This window comes from Vulpes lagopus, chromosome X (assembly GCF_018345385.1).
Source record: "Vulpes lagopus strain Blue_001 chromosome X, ASM1834538v1, whole genome shotgun sequence".
In the NCBI taxonomy this organism is placed as follows: Eukaryota; Metazoa; Chordata; class Mammalia; order Carnivora; family Canidae; genus Vulpes; species Vulpes lagopus.
In genome coordinates this window covers 14851270-14871623 of record NC_054848.1, presented here as the reverse complement: position 1 = coordinate 14871623, position 20354 = coordinate 14851270, and the positions used below count along the sequence as shown (strand labels likewise).

At 38.3% G+C, this 20354-nt stretch overlaps 1 protein-coding gene across 1 annotated transcript in view; it reads right to left on the bottom strand.

Annotated features, from left to right (window-relative positions):
• The window catches only part of PPEF1 (protein phosphatase with EF-hand domain 1), a 122779-nt gene that overhangs the window by 27263 nt on the left and 75162 nt on the right, over positions 1-20354 (bottom strand). The window contains exons 9-12 of the mRNA XM_041740360.1: positions 11661-11827; positions 8540-8576; positions 7467-7616; positions 3557-3706 (exon numbers count right to left, since the gene is read on the bottom strand). Coding sequence (XP_041596294.1) covers positions 3557-3706; positions 7467-7616; positions 8540-8576; positions 11661-11827 — 504 coding nt within the window. The remainder of the gene's footprint in view (positions 1-3556; positions 3707-7466; positions 7617-8539; positions 8577-11660; positions 11828-20354) is intronic.

Below are 20354 nucleotides of genomic sequence, written 5' to 3'. Positions count from 1 at the left end.
GCAGCCAAGGTATGAGTACAGAGTCAAGAAATCACCAAGAGGCTTCTTGGAAGTAAGCAATTAGAAGAAAGCTGATGGTTCTATGATACTATTAGCTCAAGTAGACTGGATGAAAGTTTCACAAAATTAGGGAAAGAGGCAGATGAGCAGAGCCCTCCTAGGGCCAGAATAAGCCTCAAAGATGGTCATACCCTGCCCCTGCAGAAGAGACTGACTTTAGACTTTAATGGGATCAGATCGGGGAGCTATTTGTGAGCCCTAGGGCATTGTTAAGAACAATAGCACAATCAGCTAGCAATTGAAGGCTAACAACAGTATATTACTTAAAATGCCCAGCTTTCAACAAAAATGTTACAAGACATGCAAAGAAAAAAATACACAGGAAAAACAAGCAGGCAATAAAAATTGCCTTTGAGGGGATTAGATGTTGACTTAGCAGACAAAGATTTCAAAGCAACTATTATAAATATATTCAAAGACAGAGATATATGTGTATGTGTGTGTATAAATATATATATACACATATGTATGTATATATAAAACATTCCATTCAGCTGGAATGGAATACATTTTCTTCTTAAGAGCACATGGAGCATTCTCCAAGATAGACCATACACTGCCCATTTTAAAAAGCCTCACTATGTTTTAAAAGGATTTAAATCATATAAAGTGTGTTCTCCAACCAAAATTGAATTTAAGCAGAAATCAATGCAAGAAAGAAATATGAGAAATTCACAAATATGCAGAAATTAAATAACATGCTGCTAAATAATATATGGGTTGAAGAAGAAACCACAAGGGAAATTAGAAAATACTTTGAGATGAATGGAAATGAAAGCACAACAGCAAAACTTACAGGATGAGCTATAGTAGTAGTTACAGGGAAATGTATAGCCTCCTTATAAAAGGCAAGAGATCTCAAATCAATGACATTACCTTTCACCTTAGGAAACTAGAAAAAGAAGAGCAAACTAAATCTAAAACAAGCAGAAAGAAGGAAATAATAAAAATTTGAGCAGAAGTAAATGAAGGAGAGAACAGAAAATAATAAAGGAAGTCAATAAAACCAAAAATCGGTTCTTTGAAAAGATCAATAAAATTGACAAACCTTAGTGAGACTAAGAAAAAAAGAGACTCAAATTACTAAAATTAGGAATGAAAGATTAGACTGCGCTACTGACTTTTTATATATTTAAATATATATATATATACATATACACACAATATATATACACATTATATATATATGGCAACTGTAGGTAAACAAATTAGATAAATTAGATGAAATGAACAAATTCCAAGGAAGAGAAACTATCAGGACTACCGAGATACAAACTACTCAAGAAGAAATAAAAAATCTAAATAAAACTATAGCAAGAAAAAAGATTGAATTAGTGATTTTTAAAATTCCTACAAAGAAAAGCCCAGACTCAGATCATTCCACTGATGAATTCTATCAAACATATGAATAAAAATTATTAATCCTCACAAACTCCTCCAAAAAACAGAAGAGGATCACGCCCCAGGCAGAAGGCAGGCACCTAACCGTTTAGCCACCCGGGGATCCCCTGTCCTGTATTTTTGTGTGTGTGTGTGTGTGATATCTTTGGTATTAGCATAAGACTGGCTTCATAGGACCAGTTGGGAAGCATTAGCTCAGCTGGGAGCCTACTTTTCCCTCTTCCACTCCCCCTACTTGTGCTCTCTCTTTCTGACAAATAAATAAAATCTTTTTTAAAAGTCTAGAAATAAGCCTTCATATTTATAGTCAGTTGATTTTTGATAAAAGTGCCAAGAAAATTCAATGAGAATAGTCTTTTAAACAAATGATATTGGGATAACTGGATATCCACATGTAAAAGAATAAAGCTAGACCCCTACCTCCCACCATACACAAAAATTAACTCAAAATGGATTACCCAAATATAACTGCTTAATCTATAAAATTCTTAGAAGAAAATATAGGAATAAATCCTCATGACTTTGGGTTAGGCAATGACTTTTTTTTTTAAGATTTTATTCATGTATTCATGAGAGACACACAGAAAGAGGCAGAGACAGAGGGAGGAGCAGGCTCCTCACAGGGAGCCCCAATGTGGGGACTCTATCCCAGGACCTGGGATCAGGCCCTGAGCCAAAGGCAGATGCTCAACCACTGAGCCACCTAGGCATCCCTAGGCAATGACTTTTAGACACAACACCAAAAGCACAAGCACAAAAGAAAAAAAATAGATATTAGATTTCATCAAAATTAAAAACTTTTGTGCTGCAAATAATACCATCAAGAGAGGGAAAAGATAACCCACAGAATACGAAAGAATGTATCTGCAAATAATATATCTAATAAGGAATTTATATCTAGAATATATGAAGAACTCTTACAATGCAATAATAAAAAGATAATCAACTCAGTTTTTAAAATGAGCAAAGGATCTGAATAGATATTTCTCCAAAGACATACAGATGGCCAATTAGCACATGAAAAGATGCTCAACATCATTAATCATTAGAGAAATGCCAAAACCACAACAAATCAAAACCATAATGAGATTCCACCTCACACCCACCAGGATAGCCATAATCAAAAGGAGAGACAATTTCTTAGTGAGGATGTGAAGAAACTGTAACCTTCATACATTGGTAATAGAAATGTAAAATGTGTAGCCACTTGGGAAAACAGTTTGGAAGTTTCTCAAAATGTTCAGCTTAGAATATCTTATAACCAAGCAATTCCATTCCTAGGTATATACCAAAGAGAAATGAGAACATATGTCCACAGAAAAACTTGTATGTGAATGTTTATGGCAACATCATTCATAATAGCAAAGAAGCAGAAACAACTCAAATGTCTACCCACTGATAAATGAATAAACAAAATGTGGTATACCCAAACAATAGAATATTATTTAGCAATAAAAAGAAACAAAGTTCTGATACATCCCACGACATGGATGAACCTCAAAACATTGGGCTGAGGAAAAGAAGCCAGATACAAAAGATCACATATGGTATGGGTCCATTTCTTTTCTTTCTTTTTTTGTAAAAAGAGTTTACTTATTTATTCATGAGAGACACACACAGAGACAGAGAGAGAGAGAGAGAGAGTCAGAGACACAGGCAGAGGGAGAAGCAGGCTCCATGCAGGGAGCCCGATGTGGGACTCGATCCTGGGACTCCAGGATCACACCCTGGCTGAAGGTGGCGCTAAACCACTGAGCCACCCAGGCTGCCTGGAATGAGTCCATTTCTGTAACATGTCTAGAATAGGGAAATCTGTAAAAACCAAAGGTAGTTTAGTGGTTGCCTAAGTCTGGGGAAGCGGGTGGTTGGGGAGGGAATGGGGAGTGATACAACACTGTGAATATACCAAAACCATTGAATTATATGCTTTAAATGAAGGATTACATCTCAGTGGAGCTCTTAAAAGTATAGTGATGAATTCAGAAAGAAGAGTATGATCTGCTTAAAAAAGCAAGTCACTTTTTACGTATATAAGGGACAATATCATCTATGCTGCATGTTCATTGCCACTTTGGTGAACACTCTGATTACCTACCTGCTCCCATTCATGCTTTGTTAACTGTTCAGAAAGGGATCCATTTGTTTTGACTTCCCGAGGTATAATAGTTGTATTTATCTTATTTTTCTTCAAGTCATTATCTCGGTCTTCATCTAAGGGAATTGGTGACATCAGCACAGATTTCATCTATAAAACAAATTCACACTGTAGCCAAACTCTTATGTTTCATGCGCTGCATGAAGAAACTTCCCTGCCAGTTGCCACTCTGTCCATGTAGCCATGCCTCAACCTGATGAAGAACACGTGTTTTTCAAGGCCACTTGGGATCAGGATACTTTGCCCAGCTTCCCCCTCAAGTACCACAGCTCCATTTTCTCCTAGGAGCCCTGCCAGCCATCCATTCTCACATCCCTTGCCGGAGAGTTTAAATAATACTAAACCAGAGTCTTAGTCTTCTAGAATCTTCCTTCTCTTTCCCTCTGCAATGACAACTCCCCAACCTTACAAAATGTCTTTAATGAAAAACTAAAATAAATAAAACAAAACAAAATGCCTTTAATGAAACTAGAAGGAAGTCGTCATCAGGTTCCTCCAACCCCACTCCCCGCCCCCATTAACAATCATACCATAACAGCAGGTATAAACCAGGAAGCATGGTCATCCCTACACTTAGAGGGTCCTAAGGGATGGGAAAGTGGAGAAACTGGGAAAGTTATAAAATTGGACTTGAAAATCTTTTTTTTCTTTTGAAAATCTTCTTCTATTTTATTTATTTATTTACTTACTTATTTACTTGAGAGAGCAAGTGCAAGCAGGGAGGAGGGCAGAGGGAGAGGGAGGAGCAGACCCCCTGCTGAGTAGGGAGCCCCTGGGACTCTGGGATCATGACCCAAGCTGAAGGCAGACACCCAACCAACTGAGCCACCTAAACACCTCGAAAATTTACTTTTATTTTTCATTTGGTAGAGTTCCAAAGGCTTAAACCTTTGCTACAGTTCAATTATATTTAATACAACAAATATGTGCTACCAATTTAACTTCACTCTGGGAGGCAGAGAAGACACAGAAAGTACACAAGTCAAATTTCTATCTTTAAAACCAGGCTTCTGAGTAGGTGGAACGATGATCCCAAAAGGGGGTGAAATTTGAGGTTTCCTGGGAAAATTCCTGGCCCAAAACTTCTCCCCAGGGGGTGTCTTGGTGACTAAAATTCAAACTTCAGGGATGCCTGGGTGACTCACTGGTTGAGTGCCTACTTTCGGCTTGGGGTGTGATACTCAGAGTCCCGATTCAGGCTCCCTGCAGGGAACCTGCTTCTCCCTCTGCCTGTGTCTCTACCTCTCTCTGTGTGTCTCTCATGAATAAATAAATAAAAGCTTTAAAAATAAAATAAAATTCAAACTTTAGTTCCAAGTATCAGGAAAGAGGAAAGAGTTGGAGGAGAGAGCTCCATGTTCTGAGCTTACTCTCTGCTGTTTTCTCCACCCAGGTAATTATATTTAAACCTCCTAACAATTCATTATGGTGGGTATTTTTAGCTTTCATGCACAGGTGCAGAAACTGAGGCTTAGAAAACTTTAGTACCTTGCCCAGTCACCCAGCCAGGAAGTGACAGAAGTAGAAAGTAAAGCTGGCTGTGTCTGTCCAATGACAGAGCCTCGTGGAGTTTACTAGGTCAAGGTGGCTTTCACCTTTTGGTCTCCACAGAGATAGTGATGAGCATTCTGGAGACATGCACTTTTTTTTTTTTTTTTTTTTTTTTTTGAGTAGGCTCCATGCCCAGCATGGAACCCAACACGAGGCTTGAACTCAGGACACAGATCAAGACCTGGGCTGAGACCAAGAGTCAGACGCTTATCTGACTGAGCCACCCAGGCACTCCAAGACATGCTCTTAATATCTCAAAAAGCTCTAGAGAGGGCTGGGTGCTCCGGCTCACTTCAGAAAAGGAAAATTTTCAATCTGATCAATTGGTAGTGGCTGCCATGGCTGATTAGCGCTGTTGTCACAGGGTGGGTGATGGTAGAGTGTAGTGTTCCTGCCATGTGCTTGCCAATATTTGACTGACAAAAACATCATGTTCCCTTGCTCTTGGCTAGAATCACATCCACTTGTTATGTTAACAATGACTATCTTGTGTTGATCAAAATGTTTTACTGGCTTGACTATTTGCTGATATCATGAAAAAGGTGCCATAGCACCCTGCCTTAAAGGTAGGGTGACCTTAAAATTTATTGCAATTGGAGCACTTCTGAGAGTAAAGGGAGGCACTATTAATAAATACGCCAGGACAACAGGTGCAAGCCAAGAGAGATGGTCATGGTTGGGTGAGGTTGGGGAGGAGATATGTAAAATCACCACAGAATCGGGAAAGGGCTTGTAAAGAAGTTTCTATCCAGTTTTGTCTTAGGTCTTCCCTGCTTTGGTCTTAAATCTCTTAGGAGGTATCCAACCAACACTGATGAAGTATTTACTACATCTTAGATGCTGGAGTTAAAGCAGTGAATTAGAGAAGCAGGGGAGGATAGTAAACAGTACCCCAATTCTTTACTCAATGCTGGTAACTGTTATGTAGGACCTGTACAAGGAGCTTGAGAGCATATAGAAGGGGACCTGATCTAGTCTGGAGGTCATGGAAGGCTTTCCAGAGGAAGGGTACATTTAAGCTGATATTAAAAGAAGGAAAAGTTAGCAATAATACCATCTTTCATATGTATGTAAAGATATAAGGGCTCCAAACACGAGGTGAAAAGGAGTCACATTTCTGTCTGTATCAAAATGATTTCCAGCTCTAAACTCTACTTGCCGAGATTGGTTGGAAGTTGACTATAATTCTTGAGGGGTAAGGGTTCAGGTTTCTCACTAGGACTGTATGTGATCATCTGGTTCCAGAGCTGCTATTGGTCTTTGTGCTCACATGGGATCTCCTATGCCCCCGGTCTGGGGGCTTTGGCTGGGCTCTGGTACAGGATGAAAGATAATTCCAGTCACTCTGCAAGGCCCAGCCAAAGGAGCCCTTTACTAAGTATGGGAGCTTTATAGGCCACACACAGCCTCTTTCCTGAGCCATTCTGTACAGGTTCTTGCTCTGCTTCTGTTGTACTCAATATGATTCTCAGTTTAAACTATTTCCCCCTCAAAATACCCTGAGCCATTGGAGTATAAGAGAAGACATATCAATCCAGAAATAAATTGCTATACGATTCCATCTATATGAGGCACCCAAAGTTGTCAAATTCAGAGACAGAAAGTAGAATGGTGGTCAGCAGGGGCTAGGGAGAGGGGAGAGTGGAGAGTTGTTGCTTAATGGGTAGAGTTTCTTCCCAAAGATGAAAAGTTCTGGAGGTGGATAGTGGGGGTGGCTGCATGACAGTGTGAATGCACTTAATGCCACTGAACTGTACACTTAAAAACGGTTAAAGTGATACATTTTATGTTATGGATATTTTACTGCAATATTAATTAGAAATTTTAGTTTTTAAAAATCAAGATCAAAAAAAAAATCAAGATCTTTCACTTTTAGAAACTATATGAAGTGCCAACATTTCCTCATTTTCCACTTTCATCGTGAAAAGTCTATTTTCCATATTTAGAGGTTATCCATTCAGTTCTTTATCTTGCAATCATAGGTTTTCTTAAAATGTGTACTAACTTTTGCAGTTACAACTAAATGCAAATGAATACAAAATAATGAATGAAAGAGGGATAGGGATGCCTGGGTGGCTCAGCAGTTGAGCGTCTACCTTTGGCTCAGGTCATGATCCCCGGGGTTCTGGGATCAAGATTCTGCATTGGGCTCCCTGCATAGAGTCTGCTTCGCCCTCTGCCTAAGTCTCTGCCTCTCTGTGTGTCTCTCATGAATAAATAAATAAAATCTTAAAAAAAAAGAGGGCCATATCCCCTCATAAAATTCTGAGACAAGATTTATGTAAACATCGCCTCTTACTTTGTTTCTTTCTATACGGTGGAGTAAGTTCAAGTCTGTGGACTCTGATATACCACCATGGATGACCAGGATTTCATTGTCAATGATTGTACCAATTGGGAGCCAGGTATAGACATCTTCCAAGATTTGTAAGATTTTTTTTCCATGTATCTGTAAGTAAGAACTTGAGTAAGTTTTGTTTTTCTGGTAAATTCAAGTTTATCACAAAAAGCAACAATTTTCATGCCACACAAAGGAAGTCAGCATGGAGTCACTAAACCCATCAGCATGAATTAATGCTGTTCTTTTATTCTATGTTTGTCTATCTGTTTGTTTATTCTATATTTTCAATACTTTGACATTTTGGTGCCTTGCAGACCCTGGAGGAGAGATTGTTCCTCCCAGGGCTAGCTAATTCCTAAAAATTATAGATGATTTGCCTTTCATATGCAGATGAGAGTGCCTTTCACATGCAAACGAACCAATCCAGAGCCCACACTCCCAACCACCTCTTTTATCGGGCCTTGGCACGCCAGGCCACCATTCCCCCGCCTTAATCACCCCACAGCCAGGTACCCAGACAACTAATGACAGCCCTTATGTCCCAGAGAGCTCCTGAAATTGTTCAAACTAGCCAATCCTAAACCTACTTACACTGCCTCCACAGAAACCAAAACAAAGGCTCTTGCCCACATTTTCCCCTCTTTCCTTCTGCCTTCTGACCAATCCTGGTGCTTCCCACGGCCCACGGTGTGATGTGCTGTGCTAAGGCACAGTGAGTAAAAATCTCTTCCTTTACCGTGGTCATTTCTGTATTTGTATGTCTTACCATAAAACAAATCCTGGGTACCTTTAAAACAATAGAATATGTTTTATCTGTGCTAAAACTTACACAAAAGTCACAATGAAAAGGCTTGGTTTAGTCCAGGAAGAAAATTAGGCCTGTATCACAGCCAGGGCTTCCTACTGTGCTTTTATTTTACGTGTAAGGAGTCTGACTAGTTTACCCATCACTCTTCCTGAAGGCTCTTTTTTTGTAGGTCTAGCATAAACAGCAAAAAGAATGCGTTAAGAAAAAAAAGTATGAATCTTACCTTATATTTGTGCAAAATTTCTTTTGTGAAGCCATACCTGAAAAAAAAATTTTATTTAAACAAGTTAAATGCTGATAACTTCTACTTAACGTGAGTCACGCCAAAAGAGGACCCATTGACATTTCACTATCACAAGTATCAAGAACTCAAGAAACTAGAGTTTAGTTGAAACTGACTATTACTTACCCAACTCTTTGCTAGGCATGATGGAAAAGAACAAAAACAGCCAATGACATCATCCCTACTCAGAAGGAGCTTATAGTATAGTTGGAGAAAGAAGATAAATTTTCATGAAACAATTACAAGGCAACTTAAGAAATATGTGCTAGGTATAGGATGTGTGGATGCTGCAAGTACTCAGAGAAGTGTGCTGTGGCAGCTGGGGGAAGCTGTGTGGGAGAATGCTTTTCATGTAGATAGAATTTCTCAGACATCCTAAATCTTACAGTAAATGAATGAAGGTGCGGGAAGGGGTGATGGGGGAAGAGACTGAACAGAGACAAAAAGCCTAGAAGACAACAAGTTAGCCCTTTATACTCTCCCTGATAGAGTTCATGTAATAGTGTTCAAGATTTTAATAGAAAGAGTCAGAAATTTTCATGCCTGAATAGCAATCACTAAGGGAGCTTTAACGATGGAAAATTTTTTTATTACTTTTCCTTGCCTTAGGGTAATAACACATATTCTTTTTTTTTTTTTTAATAACACATATTCTTTTTTTTTTTTTTTTAATAACACATATTCTTAAGGCCCAATATGGGGAAGTCAGAATATAGCATACTCATTCCAGGTTTCCATGCAAATCACATCACGTCAGGCTTCTACAATGTAATGTTATGTTTTCTGAGATTAATTCAGTCCTGTGCTCACCAGAGGTGTCTATGTTGTTAAATCCAATGGGCACCTTGCAGTCTTCATCTTTCTTGCCCTCTCTGAAGCACTAAATATGGTTGACTACATCATCCTTCTGGAAAACTTTTCTTCTCTTGGATTCTGTGACAATAAACCCTCTTGGTTTTCCTTGTATTTTTCTGGGTATTCTAAATCTCCTTTGCAAGTTTTTCTCTGCCTAGCCTTGAATGGTGGCATTCCTTCAGATTCTGTCCTAGGCCCTCTTCTCCCCTCCCTTTCTCTCTTGGCAACCTCATCCTTGCCTAGGGCTTTGGGTACTATCTATGTGCCAATATTGCAGGACAATGCTGCAGGCCACACTGTATTTCTGAGCTCTGGACACATACACTCAACTACCTACTCAAAAGCATTTCAAATCACCTTACCTCAAAATGAACTTTACCATTCTCTCATCCCAACCTTTCCTCTTATCATGTTCCCAATATCAGTGAGCAATGCCAATGTACTCCCCAATTCAAGCCAGGAACCTAGAGGTTATCTTGGATTCTGTCCTCTTTCAAGTCCCCCATATCACATTACTAAGCTTTAAGCCATCATTGCCTAAATTCCTCTTGAATCTGTCTACTTCTTTGGATCTCCATCCCTACCACCTTGGTCTAGGCGAGAATCCATCATCTATCTCTTTACCTCCTAATTGGCCTCCCACATTCAAATATTCCTTCCTGCTGCATTTTAAAATACAAATTTTATGATACTCTTCTATGATTATTTGTGATGTCCTTAGAAAAAAGTCCAAATTCCTTTGCACGATCCGACCATTTCTTATGTCTCCAGCCCTATTAGGGACCAACCTGTACCTCAGTCTGTGCTTCTACCCTCCTAAAATTCTTTCATATCTAAAAAGTCTTGTCTCAGGCTTTGCATAAGTTGTCCCCTCACTGTAGAACACCATTTCTCACCCACCACAATGGCCCTCTCTGAATTGCCTAATTCATCCTCAGGTCTCAGGCTAATACCATAGTTCTATGAGAGAACCTTCTATTACCCCCCAGACAAGTTAGGTCCTCACTTTATAAGCTCATAACACTGTTCAACATAAGTCTTTCCTGCTAGATGTAAACTCTGTGAGAGCAGGGGCCATGTCTCCTTCATTAACTATTACAGACATTAGATAAATATGATTGGCTAATTAAATAAATGAAAGGATAAGTGGCATGCTAAAATAAAAGTATTAAGTTATACATTATATATAAGGGACATCTGATAACAGTCTGGAATTTTTTTTATCATAGTCTTAGCATCTGCTTCCATACCTGAAAATTAGAACTGAATGTCTATACTCATGCCAGGGGTGGGGTGAAACTGCCCCAAAGACAAAACTAATCAGTTGCTGAGCTTTATCAAGGCACCCAAAAACCTAGAACCAAAAGCATGAGACACGTCATGCCTTCTACTGCCCTAGAGCAAACTGGTAAAGGAGGGGTAAAGAAAGACGGGCAAGGGGAACATTTATCACTGACTGTGCCTTTCAGCAAAATTTGGGAAACCATTTAACCAATCTTTATTCCTCAAATCTCCAGTGAGTCAGATAGTTGAAATGCTACGTTACAGCTGTTCTCAAATATGTTTATGAACAACTATGCCAGAAGCAATCACTATGTCGTAAAAAATACACACATCAGTGAAAAACACAGTACTAGTTTCTGAGACAACATCTGAGGCAAGCCAAAAGAGTAGCAACAGAATGATCTCATCTGAGCCTGCTCATAAAATCTACCACACCCCCAAAGCTGGCCTAACACATCCACCCAGGAGACAATTTAGCCTGTGATGAGAGGCATGGGAGGAAGAGAAAGAACATAATAGAAGGGAGAAACAAGGAAAGAACTGGAAGAAAAGATAGGAAGAAAACTGAGTTGGTAAACAGAGGTAAAACTTGAAATGTCCTTTGAGATTCTCCTCATCCCCACTTCTCTACACTCACCTCTAACTCTCTGTTAGGAATTAAACATAGCAGTATTTTTCAATTTTTTTTTTATGATAGTCACAGAGAGAGAGAGAGAGGGAGAGAGAGAGAGAGAGAGGCAGAGACACAGGCAGAGGGAGAAGCAGGCTCCATGTACCGGCAGCCCGACGTGGGATTCGATCCCGGGTCTTCAGGACCGCGCCCTGGGCCAAAGGCAGGTGCTAAACTGCTGCGCCACCCAGGGATCCCGCAGTATTTTTCAGTATGAGAAACAAAAAGAGGAAATCTAAAGGCCTAGGTTACCTCAGATTCATCATAAAATCTTCATGGTTCCCTCTGTTCAAGTGCAGGTCATTGGGGTAGACAAGAAAACTCACAAACAGGATCATTAGGATCTCTATGGAATGTTTTCCTCGATCTACAAAATCACCATTAAAAATATATGTGTTGCTCCCTGAGGGGAGACCATTCTGCGGAAGGAGGAGAGGGGGAAAAACAAGCAGTTAAAAGAATGCACTTTTAAAAGTAAGGCTTTGTACTCAATGTCCCTGCAAATATGGAGAAAAGAGGCTCAGTCAGTTCCTCCACTGAGAAAAATCTGCTCACTAACTTGAGCTGGTTTTACTCTGTCAGGGCAGGCATTTCCTGCAAGGGACCTTGGAAGTGAAACATTAGCTTGGATAGGAAGATTGTGGGGGGGGATGGTGATTGCTCATTCTACTCATTACCTACTATGAGTTTTCTCTGAAAGGAGCTGATTTTTGTCCTATCAAAAATAGCTAACTTGGGCAGCCCAGGTGGCTCAGCAGTTTAGTGCCGCCTTCAGCCCAGGGCATGATCCTGGAGACCTGGGATCCAGTCCCATGTCAAGCTCCCTGCATGGAGCCTGCTTCTCTCTCTGCCTGTGTCTCTGCCTCTCTCTCTCTCTCTCTCTCTCTCTCTCTCTCTCATGAATAAATAAAATCTTAAAAAAAATAGCTAACCTTATCTCTTCCTTCTCCCTCGAAAGGAAGGAAATGTCCACCCAAGCAAGAACACTGAACCCAGCGCCAAAAGTCTTTCATTCTAAGAGGAGAGGCCCAACATTTAACTTCTTTGGGTGGTGAATCCCTCAATTTACAAAAAAGGGATGACACTATATCCACCCCCATCCCTGGATCAAACAAGTGAATGGATATGAAAATAACCAGCAAAGTGTAAGGTACCATGGGACTGTGAGCAGGGCTAATATAGTACCAGTACCCTCTGATACAATTGTACCAGGTGTTGGTAGCTGGCAGATATTGTGACTGCTCACTGACTAGGCCATTTAATTTGTTAAATATTTTGATTATCACTCCTGAGTATGAGATAACACTTTTAAATATAGTATAGTAGGAAAGAAGAATTGGGATCAGGACAAAGGTTTGGTCTTTATAACAGCTATTGATTCATTTACTTGTGTACTACTAAACTCTAAGACGAAACGAACATGCCAAACCCACCAGGCATATCATATCATGCCTGGTAGGGAATGGTCAAGTACATTTTTGTTGCATAGTAAAATAAATTCAAATGTTTAAAAAATACATTACAAAGAGAAAAATTTAAACACTCATATATCCAAATGTATGTCCCCTTTCAAAAAAGTTACCTTCAAGAAATAAGTTACATTAATCGTTTTCAAACTATTTTCAAATTCTTTTTTAGATTTCAAACTACAAAAGAAAATCTTATCTTATATTCACCATTCTAGTAATTATATATATTTTAAATTATTCATATCAACATAGTAGAAATAGTTGAAAAAATATATAATACAGCAACATATAACCCAGAGATTAATGTCAGCAACATATAACCCAGAGATTCCACAAATCATCATGCAATGTAACATTTTCTGAAGACAACTAGAAACAAACAAGCAAGCAAGCAAGCAGTAGTATAGTGTTGTGGGCCAGATATAAGACTTATTTGCTAGTCCAGCTCCACTATTACCCATGCGTCCTTGGGTAAATTACTTAATCTTTATCAGCTGTAGTTCATGAGATAATAACTTCCATACTTAACATACAGGGCTATTTTGGAACTCGAATGAGACTGTATGTATAAAATTGCATGAACACCATGAAGCACCATATAAATTAGAAAATTAATTTTATTATGACCTCCATGTTTTTTCTAATTTTAAGATCCCATTATTTTATATTTTCTTAGACATTAATTCATGTAACTTTATCACATTGGACTTAAATAGTGTGAGCCAGTTGCAAAATATAGGCTATTGCTTATCAAAAAGAAATAAAGAAGGGTTCCACATCTCTGATACTCTTCCTTCCCTCAGCCTTCAGCCAGCTGGGATGAGTAAACCAGAGGAATCTGAGGGATGTTAGAGGCTATAGACTTTCTTGGGATTCCAGGCCTGAAGGGGGCTAGAGGAGCAGCAGTAGAGAGCTCTGGGGTCAGAACATGGAAGAAGTAGGCCTGAGGAGACCTGTGCACCCCTTGATTAAGGGGAGACCCTGACTCAAAGCATGAGTGTGGTCCTGGTTTGGGGGAGAGGGAGCTGGATCTTACTAGAAGTGTAGGGAACTACTTCTCTATTTCTGAAGCTAATAGAAAACTAACATTTGCATCTAGAGATACCTAGGAACATAGAGACTTCCTCTCATACTCTTGATGTAGGAGTGGCAACTGTTGTGCCTTTATAGAGAGGCTTAATCTAGTTTAAGCAGAGAATAGAAAATGAAAATAACCTAGTATTCAAGGGGATCTAGTAAACAAAGAGAGGCAGACCAATCAGATCTGCTAAAGTTCTATCCCCTAATGAGGTAGAATTATTGGAGGACAATTTTATTTAAAAAATGAGAGGACCATAAGATAAAGAACAAAAAGTTAATAATTCTTGGCATTTAGTGTGTTATTCAAATTTAAAATAGCAATAGATTAGAGCTAATTTAAAAAGTGATTGGAAAATACATTATTGACCTGGAAGAGCAAACAGATGAAAAATCTTTCACACAGATTATAAAGCAAAATGATGGAAATCATAAGGAATGAGTAAGAAATTAGAGTTCAGAGCCAAGAGAGCTAATATGCCAATAATCATTCCAGAATCAGGAAAAAGGAACAGATGGAGAAGAGGTAATAATTACATAAATAAGAGAGGGAGATTTCTATGATTAAAAAGAGACTTCAGCCTGAAGTTTGAAAGAGTTCCCGAATCCTATGCACAATTGATAGGTAGAAAAATACCCCTATTACCTAAGTCTTAGAAACTGCTAGACAGAAAGAGCAAGTTACAAAGGGAAAAGAATCATCCTGGCATTAGAATTCTAAGATGCAGTAGTGGGAGGTAGAAGATAGTTTAATAAATCTACAAATTAAAGAGAGAAAAGGCCAATGAACCAAGAATTCTATATTGGCCAAAACATCATTAACTTCTTAGGGTGATAGATAATATTTGCAGATATGTAAAGGATCCAATACCAGCAACAACATAGATGATAATCAGGGTGAAAGAAAGACATATGTGAGTATGTAGTGATCTAACACCACAAAAGCAATGAACACGTATTGAATGCTTGTTATATGCTAGACACAGTTTTAGGTGCTAGGAATACAGAAATAAATAACACGAAGTCCCTGCATTCAAGGAGGGTGCATTCAGAGAATGTAGCACCTTCATGCCCCATAGAGGAAAACACTCAAGAAAATATTCTAACGAAATAACAGCTAGGGAAAGACCCAAGAGGAAAGAATATAGAATACAGATGTGAACAATGAACAATGAATCTTCCAATATATAATTAAACTTAAATATAAATCAATAGTGATGGGGCACCTGGGTGGCTCACTGGTTGAGCATCTGCCTTTGGCTCAGGTCGTGATCCCAAGGTCCTGGGATTGATGGAGTCCGGCATCAGGCTCCCCAGGGGGAGCCTGCCTCTCCCTCTGTCTATGTTTCTGCCTCTCTCTTTATTTATTCTCTTTCATGAATAAATAAATAAAATCTTTAAAAAAAATCAATAGTGATAATGTGGAACTTGTATTTAAGTACTAAGCAAGGCTTCTAGAAATAGAAGAGACATACTATGAAGAAAAACCTAATAATGGTCAAGAACTAAAAATATGGCATGTGGAGTAACTAGAATTTATAGGGGAGGTTAGGGGAGAAAAGCAAATTCTCCACAAATTTCATCTCAATGGGGGACATATATGGAAAGTGTGAAAATAAATACATTTATCTTATTGCAGGAGAGAGAAGATAATGGTGGAAGAATAAAGTTATAGCTGTTTGAGAAATATACACATACATTACTTATCAGAAATGTCAGGAATGGGAAGAGAACCACCAATGAATGGAAAAGCACAGTAAAAACACCAAAGAAAACTTCACCAAAACAGCAAAAAGAAGAGGGAGAAGATGAAACAAAGTGAAGTAAATAGTAAGCAAAGTAAAATAGAAGAAAAATTTTCAAAAATATCTGTTGTTATACTATATGTGATTGGGTAAATTCTCCCATTAAAATAACAAGATCACTAGACTACATGAAAATACAAAACTCAGTTATACATAGTTTGTGAGAAATACACATTAAAAAATAGGTAAAGAGAGGTTGAAAACAAGGTAAATACAACAAAGAGAAAACAAAAATGTAAATATTGATACTAGACAGTGGAATTTAAGATTAAAAGTGCTAAACATGATCACAAAGCAACCATACATAATAAAACACACTTATGAAGAAGATATAATTCATGAACTTGTAATCAATAAACAAAAGTACAGTTTTTTGCTTCATATATTTAACTACTATAGATGCAAGAAGAAACTTTAAAAATACCAACACAAATGCAAAATTCAGATTAAATTATTGGTTCAAAATAATGACTACAAATTCTTGACACTCCCTTTAAAGGTGAAGCCTAATTTGCCTCTTCTCAGATGTGGGTTGGATTTAGTGATTTGTTTCTAATGAATTAAAAAAAGAAAAAAGCAGGAGTGATAATGTGCAACTTTGGAGACTAAGTCATAAGAGACACTGCAGCTTCCTGCCTGCTCTCTCTTCTGCATCCCTCGCTCTGGGGAAAGCCAGCTGCTATGTCATGAGACTACCCAAGTACCCTATAGAAGAGGCCCATGTGGCTGTTCTGCCAATAACCAGTGAGGAACCGAAATGCTGAGCCTGCAGCCAGGTGAGTTAACAATCTTGGAAATGGGTCCTTGAGCCCCAGTCCACCTTTCAGATGACTGCAGCTCTGGTCAATAGTTTGACTGCCACTTCAGGAGAGACCCTAAGCCAAAACCATTCAGCTAAGCTGCACTCAAATTTCTGACCCACAAAAACTGGGAGATACTAAATGTTTCTAGTTTTAAGCCACTAAGTTAAAAAAATAAATAAAAATTTAAAAAGATAAAATAAAATAAATAAACCACTAAGTATTGGGGTAACGTTACACAGAAATATATAATATACATATTTAGACAGATGTATCAGAAACTAAATATGTGGAAATACTGAATATTAATCAATGAACTTAATAGGTAGATATAGAAAGAACTTTACATCCTACAAATAGAGAGTACAATTAATTTTTCATATGTCCAAGGAGACTTTATGAGAATCAGTCATGTACTTGATTTCAAAGAAATCCTGAAGAAATTCAAAATAATGGACATTTCATAGGATATGAAATTATCATATCATAATCCAATAAAGTTTGAAATAAATAATAAAAATATGATTCAAAGAATTCTAGCTTCTTTAATTAAGATCCTTGGAAATTAGAAATTACCATCTTAATAAGCATTAAATCAAAGAGAAAATTAAAAGCAAAATTACAAGTTTGATAGAAGGCTCAGTTAAAACTACAATTAGAAAAGATGTATAGGGAGGCACCTAGGTGGCTCAGTCAGTGGAGCGTCCAACACTTGGTTTCAGCTCAGGATATGATCTTATGAGTCATGAGATTGAGCTACATCAAGATCCCACTGAATGGGGGGAGTCTGTTCAACTAGAGATTCTCTTCCCCTGCCCCTCCTCCCACTTGTTCTCTCTTGCTCTCTCAAGTAAATAAATAAATCTTAAAAAAAAAAAAAGATGTGTAGCTTTACATGCTTTTATTATTAGACAAGATGCACATGAAAGACTTCATCTCAGGAAATTAGAAAAAGAACAATAAAGTCAATCAAATAAAGATAAAGACTGAAATTAATGAAATAGAAAGCAAACCAAAAAAAAAAATGTACAAATCTGAAAGATGATTCTTTGAAAGAACCAATAAAACTGATAAACTCATCATGAGACTGATTGAGGATAAGTGATAAAAGAGAGAATTAAAAAATATGTAAGATTAGGGGTGCCCAACTGGCTCACCAGTAGACCATGTGACTCTCGATATCGCGGTTGTGAGTTTGAGCCCCACGCTGAGTGTAGAGATTACTTAAAAATAAAATCTTTTGGGGGACAGCCTGGGTGGCTCAGCGGTTTGGCGCTGGCCTTCAGCCCAGGGTGTGATCCTGGAGACCTGGGATTGAGTCCCACATCGGGCTCCCCACATGGAGCCTACTTCTCCCTCTGCCTGTGTCTCTGCCTCTCTCTCTCTCTGTGTCTCTCATGAATAAATAAAATCTTAAAAAAAATAAAATAATAAAATAAAATCTTTTTTTAAAATATAAAAAAAGATTTGGGGTGCCTGGGTGGCTCAGTCAGTTAAATGTCTGCCTTTGGCTCAGGTCATGATCTCAAAGTCCTGGGATCCAGCCCCACACAGGCTCTTAGCTCAGCAGGGGGTCTGCTTGTCCTTCTTGTGTGCAACCAGCTGCAGAGCTTATCTGAGAACTGAATCTCCTAGTACTAAGCACACTGGGGAATACATGAGATCCTGACTGATTGACTCCTGACTACAGTGTTCTCCAGATACAGCTCCTCCACTCCCCCTCGAGTTAATAGACTATTCTTTTACCCTTTGAAGTAAACATGTTTTTCTCTGCTTCTCAAAGTTAATCATTCCTATAGCTAATCTGCTAGCTCTCTTAATAAAATCTGAAGGAGACAAAGCCTTGGGGTCCAAGTCTGAGTGTGAGTCGGAGTCTCGGTCCCCCTGTCCCTCAGGTTAAAATTCAGTGAGACTCCAAGTCTTTCTTCATATCGTCGCCTCCGACTATCCTGGCTCAATGGCATCTTCTCCCTCTGTGCGCTCTCTCTCTCTCTCTCTCTCTCTCATGTGTGTGCATGCTTTCTCTCAAATAAATAAAATCTTTCTAAAAAATTTAAAAATCTGTAAGATTAAAGAGTGGAAAAATATATAAAGGCACAGAGAAGTAGATAAAATAATTATATATATGTAAAACAATATAATATCGACATCTATGGCAATGTACTTTTACTGTCTAGGGAAATGGAGGGTTTCCCTAAAAATAAGAAACAATCAGAACTGATTCAAAAGAAGTAGAAACCTTGAACAGTACATCTCCCTGTGGCTTTCCAGCAGAACTCTATCTCAATTTTCAGGAGCAAATAGTTTTAATGTTATTTAAACCAATGATTCTCATCCTTGGCTGCATATCAGAATCATGTGAGGGGCTTTTTTATTTTTAAAGATTTTATTTCTTTATTAATGAGAGACAGAGAGAGAGGCAGAGACACAGGCAGAGAAAGAAGCAGGCTCCATGCAGGGAGCCCAATGTGGGTCTCCAGGATCACGCCCTGGGGCAAAAGGAGGCACTCAACCACTGAGCCACCCAGGTGTTCCATGTGAGGGGCTTTTAAAAGTTCCTAGGTATCCATCAGAGTCTCTGGGAGTAGGACTCACATATCAGTATTTTTTCCCCACAATTCCTTGGGTATTTATAATGTCAAGTTTGAGAATCAAGGCCTTTAATTATTCCAAACCACAGAAAAAGATGAAAATCTTTTCAATTCACTTCATGAAACTAGCATAACCTTAATATCAAAAATATAAGATGCATTCAGTATTTTAAAATTATATTTACTATATTTGGATAGTAAACAGGTTTTCCACTGTGATGACAAATCTTCTTGTATTAGAACTTCTCACCTCCAGTTAAACCAAACTTTATAGGTATTTCACCTCTACCACTGGCAAAGAATAATGAATTCCTTCAATCAAACCTAATTTTAAGCCAAAATAGTAATGGTCACCTAGGCCATCCACCTTATACAGCACACTTATTACTCAGTCAGTTTTAACCTTTTCAAAAAATGACACATGTTGTCAAAAGACTAAGATTTGTGATAATGAAGCCCATTCAATAGAATAATATGTCACGGTCTCTGAAAGTGACTCTAAAAGGAGTCTTAAATGTATAACTGAACTCCTGTTCACAGTTAAGCCTTTCAGAACAGCCACTTCAAAGCAGGCAAGACTTATTTGAATATATCAGATCTGCCCTATTGGTTCAGGATTAGTCATATTACTTGATACAGTATGACTTCAAATACATTTTTGTCTTAGAATAAAAAGAAAACTAGAAAATAGATAAGAAGATGAGGAGCTAAGTGTCCTTGTACATAAAGTCTCTAGGGTACATAGGCTTCTGGCTACTGAGATTTGATTGGGTTTCCTTCAAAGAAGTAAAAACTTCTGTTATAACCCATCCTTCACTCAGTTCCAGCAAACCAAACTCTCTGGCCTATTCTGCAGCTGATATACAACAAACTGTCTATGACATGGAAATGAAATTGACAAATATAGAAAACCCAGGGTAACTACAACTCTGAACAGCATTCAGATGACCTGAAGGGGGAAAAAATAGCAGGCCACAATTAATTAACTTGAATAGAGACAAAAACAAGATGTTTCCCTATATTCTCACCTATTTCCTACTGACGAACTTTTACGATAAACATCTAGACATTATGCCATTTTTTTTTTTGCACATTTTCCCAAGGCACATCAAACAATAACCTCTGGACCACAGCTCCATATTATTCTAATTTTTATTTCTTTTGCAAACCCTATTTGAGGGATCTGTTCCTCTGAATGCAACAT